The 12327-nt window shown below is 60.0% G+C and overlaps 1 protein-coding gene across 3 annotated transcripts; it reads left to right on the forward strand.

Moving 5' to 3' along the window:
- The first annotated feature begins 731 nt into the window (after positions 1-731).
- RASL10B (RAS like family 10 member B) lies at positions 732-12081 on the forward strand. Of its 3 annotated transcripts, XM_084863648.1 has the most exons (5): positions 732-939; positions 2262-2428; positions 3972-4334; positions 8917-9041; positions 9579-12081. In XM_084863648.1, exons 3-5 carry the CDS (start codon positions 4119-4121, stop codon positions 9847-9849), a joined length of 612 nt encoding a protein of 203 aa, XP_084719774.1. In that variant the 5' UTR covers positions 732-939; positions 2262-2428; positions 3972-4118; the 3' UTR covers positions 9850-12081. The 3 variants fall into 3 exon arrangements, with proteins under 3 accessions (XP_084719774.1, XP_084719772.1, XP_084719773.1); XM_084863646.1 differs by lacking the exon at positions 2262-2428; XM_084863647.1 differs by lacking the exon at positions 732-939 and having other exon boundaries at positions 1202-2428.
- The last annotated feature ends 246 nt before the right edge of the window (positions 12082-12327 follow it).

Below are 12327 nucleotides of genomic sequence, written 5' to 3' on the forward strand. Positions count from 1 at the left end.
CTTGCACACCCCCTACTGGGAATATGCCCGCAACCAAGCTACATGCCCTTGACCAGAATCGAACCCGGGTCCCTTCAGTCCCCAAGCCAACGCTCTATCCATTGAGCCAAACCGGTTTCAGCTATATTCCACTTTTTGCCCTTCGGTAAGACAACTTAGCCTCTCTCAGCCTCAGCTAGCTCATCTGTAAACCGGGATCAACACTCTCCTTCACGGAATTGTGCGGGTGACATTTGAGGATACACCCAAAGCTCGGAGCACGTCGCCTGGCACATAGTAGGTGCTCATAAGTGTTAGCTGCTGATAATGACGCCGGTAACGACGGTTCCAGAATAAATACGAGGGTGAGTCTGCCCTCAGCCCCTGCTATCTCCCCGTCTGAAGAGGAGAAGGAGCAGCCTGGTTAGGGGGCATCATTCCATGGAAGAAGCAGAGCAGCTTCGCTCGGAGCAAGCCTCGCCTGGAGTGAAGCAGATGCCCTGAGGGCCTCCCGGTCCCTTCTTCCCGCCCTCCAGGTTAGAGCTGAAAATACCGCCAGCAGAGTCCGAGGGGGTGCTGCGTCTGAGGATTAACAAATTCCACCAGGGTCGTCCAAGTGAATGTGTCAGGCTCAGGGACCCAGCGGAATGCCAGCCACTCGCCGCCCCCCCCCACCCCCCCTGCCCCGCCCGGCGTCCCTCCTCCCTCCTCCTTGCTCCCTCCTCCCTGCTCCCTGCTCCCTGCCCCTCCTCCCTCCTCCCGGCGCTGGCGGGCGGCGCTCCGGGACCAGGGGCTGGAGGTGCCTACCCCTCGGCGCCCGCACCTGCCCCCGCGCCCGCCTCTGAGCCGCCGCCAGGGCAGCCGGGGCCCCTCCTCTCCCCCCGGGCCAGGGACCGGGGGCAGCGCCGGAGCCCGGGGGGAGCGCGGCCCCAGGGCTGGGGGCAGCTAAGACGGCCCCGGGTAAGCGGCGGGAGGTCCGGGGCCGGCGGGGTGGCGCGGGGTGGGGGGGTCGGGGGGGGGTCGGGGGGTAGGTGAAGGGGGTACGGCTGGGGCGACGGGTGCCCGGGCGAGGAGCGAGGGAGGGAGGGAGGGAGGGAGGAGGGGGCCGGCGGGCTGGCGGGGAAGCGGCGCGGGGCTGCCACGTGAGAGCCGGAGCTGGGGGTGCGGGGTGCCTGCCAGGTGCTGCTGGAGGCGGAGATCGGGCTGGGCTCTAGCACCCCCCACCCCAACTCCTACCAATCAGGTCATGCGGAGCCCAGCATCCTCCGGAGCCCCCACCCACCCGCTCGCCCGGGAACGTGGTGGGGACAGCAGCAGGCAGACGGCGGGGGACTCGGCCCACGGGACCCGGGAAGCCCGGTCCTCGGTCTGGGGCAGAGACTCCGGCAGCCAGGCCCGGGGGAGAGGACGGGAGGCGGGCTTGGGCCCCGTGTGAGTCCCCAGGCTCTTCCCGGGCGGGCGGGCGGGCGGGCGGGCGAGCGGGCGCTGTCTGCAGACTCACTGCGGAGCGCAGGCCTTGGGGAGGGAGCGCTCAGGGGCTGGGCCCGGCTGCTCCGGGCAGCCCCCACCCACCCCCACCTGCTGGGGACGCTGGATTCGTAGACACTTAGACCCAGGACCCCGGCCTGGGGAGAAGGAGGGGGCACTGGTCACCTCCCAGCCAGGCACAGGGCCACGCTCGGGCCTGGTGAGTTCCAGGAGGCTGCCCCAGCCTAGGGGCCTCTCTGGCACCGCTTCCTGGCGCGAGCACGATGACCCGCTTTTATTTCCCCGTTATTGCCCCTGAAGGGCTGGTTTCTGGGCAGGCAGTGTGGTGTCCGGGAGGATCTGCAGGTAGGGGACATCCTAGATACCTCTGAGTTTTGCCACCCAGAGAGAGAGAGGCAGAGGGCTCTTCTTGGATTCCCTGTGCTCTCTGCCTGCCCTCGGATGGCCCCCTCCCCACCTGCTTGTCTGGTTATGTAATTAACCCAGCTGGGGTTCTCTGCCAAGCTGGCCGGGCCCAGGGGTGCCCGAGGGGCCCAGGGCCTGAGGGCTTTGTGGGGAGCAGGGACTGGTACTTACCCCAGTTGGGAGCCATAAGCACCTGTTGAGAAGACACTACATGGGGCAGGAAGGCGATCAGGGTCCTACTCTTAGTTCACAGCTCAGCTGGCTCTGTGGTCACGTCCCCTAAGTCTCAGGGGGGTGTTTTGGTTCTTGTTTTTACCGTCAATAAAATGGGGGAAAGAATCACAAACGCGCACACACACACACACACAAAGCATGTTTGTCAACAACAGTGGATGATGACCCATCCCAGGATTGCTAAGAGGTCCTAGCCACCTTAGATGGAGGTGCAGCACAATGGCCACTCCTCCCTGAACACCTGCTCTGTGCCAGGCACCTGGCTTTACCTGTGCAACCACACCACCCCCTGTGACGTTTCATGCCCAAGGTCACGCGTGAGGTGAGTGGCAAAGCTGGGAATCCACCCCCGGTGTGTCTCACTCCACATCCTGCCCTTTGCACACTGTGCTGTCGGTACAAGGACCTAGTGGGCTAGGTCCTCTGGATGAGGAAAGACCGCAGTACCTTCAGCTGTGAGCTGTGCATGTGTGGAAAGAGCACGCATCCACACAGAAAAAACGTACGTGCAGCCTGAAGAGCACGGCCCTATCAAAATCCAGCCAACCCATCTCCCCGGGACCCCCTTGGCAGGCTCTGGTCTCATCCTGCCTGGGAACAGTCCCCAAACAGAAGGGCTTAGGCAGGTAGCAGCTCCCTGGTCATCATCCTCCCCTCAACCCCTAAAAAAGGGAGGGCACCTAGCTAGGAGATTTACATAGATCCGTGGTCGGCAAACTGCGGCTCACGAGCCACATGCGGCTCTTTGGCCCCTGGAGTGTGGTTCTTCCTTAAAATACCATGGCCTGGGCCAGTCTATTTTGAAGAAGTGGCATTAGAGGAATAAGTTTTAAAATTTTGGCTCTCAAATTTCAATCGTCGTACTGTTGATATTTGGCTCTGTTGTCTAATGAGTTTGCCGACCCGACATACATGTTCTCAGAAGTAGGGGCTATGGACCCCTTTAATATATGTGCAGAGCGTGGCTCCGATTGGGCAGGTGATTTGCCCACGGACCCACCGCTGGAAAACATAGCTGTGGTTTATGCCCAAGCTCTGAAGTCCCTGAAACTGAGTGAGCGAGGAGCTAATGAGTCTGTGACAAGGTCCAACCTTGTAGCAGCCGGGTCCTGGCTGCCAGCACACCTGCTCTGTGCCAGGCCCTCTGAGCCCAGGGGGTTGCCAGAGGATCAGACACAGCCCTTGGCCTGTGGGCATTGACCAGCTGGAATCACTGAACTTGGAAGAAGTACCGTGACAGTGTGGCGAGGAGTGGCTGGCGTTCTCTGGGCGCGTTTCTCACTCCCTCCGAGCCTTCTCTAACGTGGGAGCCCCTGCCCTGAGGGGTGTCGTATTCACGGAGGGGATCCTCGTGGGCGCGCACGCTGACAGAGCAATAGCTCAGGTGTTGCCCTCCAGAGCCAAGAGGCCATCTAGTCCAGGGGTCCCACTGGGGACATTTGGAAAGGGGAGGAGGGGGGGGCGCATTTTGGGTCGTCATGGTGACTGGAGGCTGCTGCAGCTGGCGGCTGGGATGTGAAAGGACCTGCAGTGAGCAGGCAGTCCTCCTGCCCAATGAAGAATCCTCCCTCTGAGGAATGCCAGGAGCGCCTTCACTGAGACACGCTGGCCTGGGCTCACCCCTGCGGAGGGAGGAGACCCAGACACGCCCCAGGCTCTGGGGAAGCAGGGCCCCGCTGCTCTGCAGCCGCCTCGCTGGCCAGAAGTCAGGTCATCCCCCGTGGTGGGAGGACAGGAGCAAACGAAGCAAAGACGGAGAGGATTTCAGTAGATAAGACGGGGGTTCCGGGCAAGGGGAGGCATGCTGAGTGGCCGGAGCCGCTTCAGCACAGACCCTAAAGCCAGCCCACCTCTTGTCCCCACAGTCCAGGTGGAGGCCGCAGAGGGCCCAGGGCGGGCAGGGGCAGCAATGACCAGTCCTGACGGTGGCTGAGCCCCCAGCCCCTGGAATATGCAGCCCGGGGGAGCCCCAGGCAGCGGCGAGGACGCGGTGGCGGCGCGGGGCGAGAGGCATGGTCTCCACCTACCGGGTGGCCGTGCTGGGGGCGCGAGGCGTGGGCAAGAGTGCCATCGTGCGCCAGTTCCTGTACAACGAGTTCAGCGAGGTCTGCGTGCCCACCACCACCCGCCGCCTCTACCTGCCTGCCGTCGTCATGAACGGCCACGTGCACGACCTCCAGATCCTCGACTTCCCGCCCATCAGCGCCTTCCCTGTCAACACGCTGCAGGTAGGAGGGCCGGGGAGGGGAGGGGGGCCGGGAGAGGGGAGGGGGACCGTGGACTCCAGCCCTCTCCAGCTCCACGCTGCACCATGGGCCACCAGGAATGCTTAGAGCCGTACCCCGAGTCCATTGTGTGCTGGTCTATTCTACAGACATTTAATGAGCCTTATTTACGTGTGCTGGGCTCTGTAGTGGGCTCTGGGGTAGAAAGGTCAGTGGACGGACAGCAGACGGAAAGGCCAAGGCCTGGAGAAGGTGTGTTCTCAGAGACAGGTCTCCTGCCCAAGGGGTTTTACTCTTACGCCATGCTCTGCCCCTGCTCTCCAGACTGGCCTGCTGGGCACCCTTCCTGCAGGGGGTGGACTCAGATGCCCCCAGAGCCACAGCTTACAGTGCTCCTGCCCCAAGCTTGCAGGGACCACGTCCTCCTTCCTTCTCTCTGCTTCTGGCTTCAGAGGGGCTGGGCGCCGGGGAGTCTAAGACACTTTGCTCACGGGCGGCAGCCCCCGCCAGAGGTTTGCTCTGGAAGGGGGATAGGCACAGTGGTGGACAGGAAGGCAGGGGCCACGGCTTGGCCAGTTGTAATTGTGCAGCTAGTGCTGGGGAGGGACTCAGGCTCAGCACTGTCCCAGCAACCCCGGGCAGGAGGGCCTGGGCCCAGCCTCATGGACGCTTGCTTCTGCCATCCCAGGTGGGGGGGTCAGCACCACAGACCGCAGCCTGGTTCAGGCACCCCTCCTCGGGGGCAGCGAGGTCAGGGCGGTGGGTCAGGGTCTAGATCTCCAAAGGAGACTTGAACAGTAGCCTGAGTCTCAGATCTCACTCCAGGCCGGCACATCAAGCTTTGTGCACTTTTCACGTTTCGTTGTGTACTTCGTTTTAATTTAATTTCACATTTGGCTTAGGTAAGACGCGATTTAAAAGTTCAAACTTGGTAAAAAGGTACACCCCGAGAAATCTCAGTGCCACCTCTGCCCGCTTCATCCTGATTCTTGCCCCACTCTCTGAAGCCGCTCACTCTCCTTGTTTTCGGGATTTTTTATTCAGACTTCTAGGGTTTCTCAAATAAGAAAATGTGTTCTTATTCCACTTCCTTTCTTAACATTTAAAATCAACACTGTTCTGGACCTTTTTTGTGTGTGTGTGTGTGTGTGTGTGTGTGTGTGTGTGTGTGTTTTGACTGAATGGTATAAGCTGGAGATCTTTCCATGTCAGTATCTAGGGGTCATCTCGTTCTTTTGTGACTGCGCTGGAGTCCATTGGAGAGACGTCCTAGGCAGCTCCCCACTGGTTGGACAAGGGGGTTCTTTCCGATCTTTTGCTGGTTCAGAGGGTGCTGCGATGAGCAGTCTTGTACACAGTCAGGTAGCACATAGGAGACATGCCCGTGGGGTGAATTTCTGGAAATGCATTGCTTAGATCAAGGGTAAACGCACCTGGAGTTTGGGAGGTGTCAGACTCCCCTCCCCATCTGAGCGCTGTTTTCCCCAAAGCCTTTTTTGTTACTGATTTGGGAGAGAAAGAGAGTGATCGATTTATTGTTCCATCTACTGACGCATTCATTTGTTGCTTCTTGTATGTGCCCTGACCAGGGATCGAACCCGCAACCTTGGCGTATCAAGACAATATTCTAACCAACTGAGCTACCCCGCCAGGACTCCCCAAAGCTTTACCATCAGAGCGTGTTGCCTGACAATCGGATAGATGAGATTTGATAGTCTCTGTGTAGGTTTTATTTCCATCTCTGATTGTGAGTGAAGTTGAGCGTCTTTTCATACGTTTAAGGGCCTTTATATTTCTTTTTCTGACAACTATTAATGCCCTTTGCCCAGCTTTCTATTGGATTGTTGGCCTTTTTCTTTCTGGTTGACCCTGAGTTTTGGACTCTTTAGGATGTCCAAGACTTCACTCCTGGAGCAACAAGTAACAATATAAAACCCAAGTATCCTGATGGCACCACCTGACAATAGAACAAAAACACATTCCTTCCCAATTCCAGGTGAAAGCAGCCCAGGAGAGTGGTGTTTCCTGGGTCTGAGCCTCAGTCGTCCCTCCCGCAGCCCCCTCTCCTCCTTCCTATCAGAGGAGGAAGCGGAGGTTAGAGGGCTCAGGCAGCGAATGCAGGGTGAGGCCCAGGTGTTGACCTCCCTCCCTCATCTCCCAGGTCCTTGGAACTGGACTCAGTTTCTTTTTAAAAATATATATATATTTTATTGATTTTTTTACAGAGAGGAAGGGAGAGAGAGAGTTAGAAATATTGATGAGAGAGAAGCATCAATCAGCTGCCTCCTGCACACCCCCTACTGGGGGTGTGCCCTTGACCGGTATCGAACCCAGGACCCTTCAGTCCCCAGGCCAACATTCTATCCACTAAGCCAAACCGGCTAGGGCTGGACTCAGTTTCCATCGCTCCTTCTTGTGCTTTGACAGGGCCCCAAGATGGTCTTTGACCACCTGGAACCCTTCCTAGAACAAGCTGGAAGGAAAGTTGAGCTTTCTTGTCCCCTCCCTTCAACCAGGGGTGAAGGGACAAGCCAGCCAATCAGGAGCCTTCCTCCTCCCCCTTTTAGGAGCCTCCGGAGAGAAGGGGGTGGGAGGCAGGCTGGAGGCCCCTTGAGGAGTCAGTGTGTGGGGGAAGAGGAGGAAGAGGTGGGGCTGTCACCCTGGAAGCCTGGCAGCTGTTTCCTCTCCCCAGCCGAGAGCTGGAGGAGGGAGGGCACCTCGGGGCCTGTTTTCCCCATTCCTCCCACTTGCCACTAACCACGCCCCTGTGGGTTGGGGGCGGAACCATTTACAGATGTGGGTCCTAGGCTCCTGGTGCTCACGGTGTCCAGCGGAGTGCTGTGTTCCCTGGCCCCGGAGGCCAGTGAACGGCTTCCTACAGTGTTAGCTTTGTCCTCGGTGTCTTCCCCCTGCACCCAAGTTAGAGCTCAGCACAAAGAAAAGATGCCTCCTCCTCCTCCTGGGGAAACCCCCTGCCGCAGCCTCTGAGCTTCTGAGGTGGGAAGCACCTTTCCGGAGTCAGACACAACTCTCTACCACCACCACCACCAAAGTCGCTTCCTTTTCATTCCTTCTCTGAGGTGGAGAGCCGCCGTAGTCCTCCCTGGGGCCTTTGCCCCAGTTCCACTCACAAGCTGGCACAGGAGACACGCTGCGCCTCCTCCTCGTCTTTTCCCGGCCCCTCCAAGGAGAAGACCCTGGTTCCCCTGGGCCCGGAGGCCTCTGCCTCCCCCGCTTCCGAGTCCATCCTCTTTCCACACACTGGCTGCCTTCAACTGCTCTTGCAATTGCCATCTGCTGGCAAGTTAATTAGTTAATTCTTAAGGAACCTCCTCTTTAGTGCACTCAGACTTTCCATGGGTCTATTCCTCTGGAGCTGCAACACCATCCTGAGAATTTGCCACAAACATTCAGGAAGTTCCGGGTCCCTGGGGCCCTGCTGTCCATCAGCCCCGACTATGTATCCAGTCTCAGTCTTCTCAGACCCGCTCCTTCTGTCCCTGGGCAGAGTGGAGCCTACAGAAGGGGAACATCAGATAGCAACCTAAGGGCAGCCTGGCAGACAGGAGTTAGTGTTGATCCTAGTGTGGACCAAGTTGGCTTCAGGACCATGGAGAGCTCACCAGGTTAGGCAGTGCGCCCTTAACGGAGCCTGCTAGGAGCAAACACAGTGTGCAAGGTACTGAGAGGAGAGGAGGAGGAGGAGGAGTTACATAAAAATGAGGATGGCTTGGTTCTGCTTCTCTCAGGAGCTCACAGAAGTGGGGGGTCTGGAGATGGAAACAGTTGTAACCAAGGTATATACACACAGGAGATAAGGGAGTAGATTGTAGGAAGGCTTCTTGGAGGAGGAGGCATTTGAGCTAAGGCTTAGAAGTTAGAGTCTGTTTTGCTCAGCTGGCATGGCTCAGTGGCTGAGCATCCACTTATCAACCAGGAGGTCATGGTTCGATTCCCCAGTCAGGGCACATGCTCGGGTTGTGGGCTTGATCCTTAGCGGTGGGCCACACAGCAGGCGACCCATCAGTGATTCTCATCATTGATGTTTCTATCTCTCCTTCTCCCGTTCTCTCTGGAATCAATTTTTTTTAAAGATAGAGACTATTTTTTTAATTGATTTTTTTATAGAGAGGAAGGCAGAGGGATAGAGAGTTAGAAACATTGGTGAGAGAGAAACATCGATCAGCTGCCTCCCGCACACCTTCCACTGGGGATGTGCCTGCAACCAAGGTACATGCCCTTGATGGGAATCGAACCTGGGACCTTTCAGTCTGCAGGCCGGTGCTCTATCCACTGAGCCAAACCCGTTAGGACAGATGGAGACTATTTCAACAGCTCCGGGTATGCACAGATCCGTGTAGTGGTCCTGGAGGTCGGACAGTGTGACCTGCCCTCTCCCAGCTTGGGGTGGGGAGCCCGCGGCACTGAGCTCCCTTCGGCCCAGGCCCTGGCTTCCTGGGAAGAGGTGGGTGTGAGAGGCTCAGGGTGCAGTGGCGGTGAGAGCTGTCCGTCTATGGCTGGGGTGGCTGGGGACAGGGGAGCCCCCGTAGCTGCTCTAACCTTGGCCCTCACTGGGGTGTTGCAGGAGTGGGCAGACGCCTGCTGCAGGGGACTCCGGAGCGTCCACGCCTACATCCTGGTCTACGACATCTGCTGCTTTGACAGTTTTGAGTACGTCAAGACCATCCGCCAGCAGATCCTGGAGACGAGGTGAGGGCCCAGGATACAGTCTTTTGCCACCTCAGTGGGTGCCCTAGTGCTAGCCAGTCCCCGGGGAAAGGGCGCGGTGGAGGGGTGCAGATGGAGTCCCCGCCAGGTCCCACACATCCCGTCTCACACACACACACACACACACACACACACTCATGACATTTTCTGTTACCTGTTCCCCATTTCTGTGGACTCATTCAGGGACCCTTATCCTGGGGAGTCTAATACAGGGGTTCGATCAGGGGCTCCAGGAACAAGACTGACTGCCAGGGCCCCTCAGCTGCATGCCCGGGTCAGTGAAATGGGTAAGCCTCAGGCTCCTCATCTGTAAAATGGGGCTCACACACCAGTACCCACCTTTTGGATCAGCTGTGCGGATTAGAGAATGTAACGTAGCCCCAGATGTGCCTGGGACAGACGTGTGGCAACACTGTTATCGGCCAGGCACAGCCGGCCTCCAGGGCAGTCCAAGTGGCTGCGACCCCGGTGGAGTCCTGAGAGTCCCCCCTCGCCCCCTCGTCCCTCCCCGTCCCCCAGGGTGATCGGCACCTCGGAGACGCCCATCATCATCGTGGGCAACAAGCGGGACCTGCAGCGCGGCCGCGTGATCCCGCGCTGGAACGTGTCGCACCTGGTGCGCAAGACCTGGAAGTGCGGCTACGTGGAGTGCTCGGCCAAGTACAACTGGCACATCCTGCTGCTCTTCAGCGAGCTGCTCAAGAGCATCGGCTGCGCCCGCTGCAAGCACGTGCACGCCGCGCTGCGCTTCCAGGGCGCGCTGCGCCGCAACCGCTGCGCCGTCATGTGACCGCCCGCCCGCCCGCCGCCCCGGGCGCCCAGGCTGCTGCCCGGACCCACCGCCCGCCGGCCCCGGGCACCCGCCGCCGGGGCGGCCTCCTCCCGGGCCTGCCCGGCCTGAGCAGCGAGCGGCGGGCCAAGAACGCTGAGCCCGGGCCTGGTCCGCCCCCGCAGCCGCGCGCCTCCCGGTGAGAGGTGGGTGCGGGGGAGGGGGGGGACCGAGAGGGAGCTCCCCCAAACGGCCGGGTCCTCCCGTCTCTCCAATCTGTCTTCCTGGGACGGCTCCTTGAGGGCTGTGGTGAGCGCAGTACCCAGCCTGGCCCCCAGGGGCGCCACAGCCTTTTGGGATCATGGGGTGCGCGCAGGAAACGGAGGGTGGGCATGGGGAGGTGTTGCCTTAGCCGGTCCCCCTCCAGTCTTCTCCAGAGAGTGTGTCTGTCATCGCCCCGCGCCTTCCTCCCCTGCCCATCGGTCTGCCCAAGTGTCTCTTGGTCTCACCCACTCTCTGGCCCCCCTCCTCCCTGCCCCCAGCTCAGCTCACAGGGCTCTCATTTCTCCCACCCCCTGTTGCAGGTCCTGGTGCTGCCTCTGGCCTGGCAGCACCACCACCGGCGCAGGACAGAGAGAGAGGCCGGTGGTCCTAGGACCACGTTCGGTTCGGTCCGGTCCGAGGGTTGAGGTCCCAGATTAAGTCAAGGGGCAAAAGCTGAGCTCTGCCCTCTCCAGGGAGACCTCCCCACGCAGCAGCCCCGAGCGAGACACAACAGCCTACCTTCCAGCCTTAACTCGATGGTCCGTCCCTGCCGGGTGCCCCCCGCCCCCTTCCTGACCCTGAAGCCAGGTCACCCCCTGGGTTAAAGCTTTGTCCCCTGGCAGAGTGTGGAGAGGAACTCCCCCGAAGGAGAGGTGTACTCCCATGATGCCAGGTCCCAGCCCCCTGTTCCTTCCTGGATTGGGTGGCGTTAGATCGGGGGATGCTGGGTTTGGGGAGCTCGGGGGGAGGGGAGGCAGGTTGGTTCCCAGGGTGGGGGTTGGGGCCCAGGTTGTGCCAGCAAAGGCTCTGCTTTTCCATCCACCCCGATTAGATGCCCCTGCTTGAATCTCAGGTTACCCTGATTAATCTGGGGAGGGGTAGAGGCAGGAAGAGAATGATGGGGACCCCCTTGCTCGAGGGAGATAGGCCCGCGTCCTCCTCCCGCCCCTCCTGGATGGAGGCCCTCAGGTCTACACTTCCTGTGCCGACACCGGTTGGCCCTGTGCCCTGACTCACTCCGCCCCGTCTTCTCCGGCTGCCCGGCCGGGTTTCTACCTCTCCTCACCAGAGCTGATCACTGTCCGTTTTGTATCGACTTAGAAATAACAAAAATAACGAAGGTCCCAGGAGCGGCCTGAGGGATGCCTGGGGGACTTGGAGGCCACAAAACGGGGCGTGTTTCCTGCCCCCCAGGCCAAGTTCTCCTTGAGGCTGGGCCCTCAGCCCCGGGCTGATGGGAGGACGGCAAGGTTCCTTGTTAGAAGAGGGGCGGATAGGACACCTCGGCCTTGACCTGGCCAGCGTTGTTGGCTAGACCAGGAAGTCAGGTAGCCCAGAGCGGTGATGGAGAGGAGTCTGGGGGAGGGTTTGTGGGTGGGGAGTTTATCATCCAGATCTAGTGGGAGAGGGAATCTATGAATTTCCCAGCTGATTCCCCCTCCACCCACCTGGGTAGCACAGCCCGACCCGGGCCGTCCGGGGTCTCCCTGGTTCTGGTCCCCGTTGTGCTACATGACTTGGGGCAAGTCACCTGCCCTCAGAGCCGCCCTCTGCTGCAGAGGAGGTGGCTCCCCTTCCCCACACCCCGAGTGGCTGGGAGGGTACGGGAGAGGGCCTGCCCCCTCCATCCCTGCATCCCGCTCCCTGGTTCACCAGGGGGACAGGGTGAGGGATGGCAGCATCTCATCATCACCGCCATCCCCAGCTCTGAGGCTCCTGAAGGGGGGGGGGGGGGGGCCAGGTCTCTGGCTGCCCCCGTGGGAGCCATTGGAATGTATTGCCTGCCCGTCCCACCTCACCCCCTCGGCTCACCCAGGTCTTTGGTTTCTGTTTCCTCCACCCCCCCATTCTGAGTCTCTGTCCTTCTCCCTGCCTCCCCCCACCCACCCAGGGTTTCCCACCACAGGGTCTGGAAGTGTGTGCGACGCCCATTGCGCTGTGAACGGAAGTCAGATTAAAAATCAGGGAGTGTTTTCCCTCGTTTCTGTACCGAGGTGTCGGCTCCGTGTCTGAGGGTGGGGAGGAAGGGGCTCCCTACAGCGCTCTGCTGGGCACGGGTGCTGGGGTGGCCTGAGTTTGGGGGCTCAGGGCAACCAGAAGGACCACGGGGAAGAGGATGGACTCACCTCTACGCCACCTACCCCTGAGCCTTCCCACTGGCCAGAACCCTCCGGAAGGGAAGCTCATCTGCCTCTGCTGTGCTCGGGACACCTTGCACAACTGGACTCAACCCCA

The sequence above is a fragment of the Pipistrellus hanaki genome (assembly GCF_964339955.1).
Source record: "Pipistrellus hanaki genome assembly, chromosome: 16".
Lineage (NCBI taxonomy): Eukaryota > Metazoa > Chordata > Mammalia > Chiroptera > Vespertilionidae > Pipistrellus > Pipistrellus hanaki.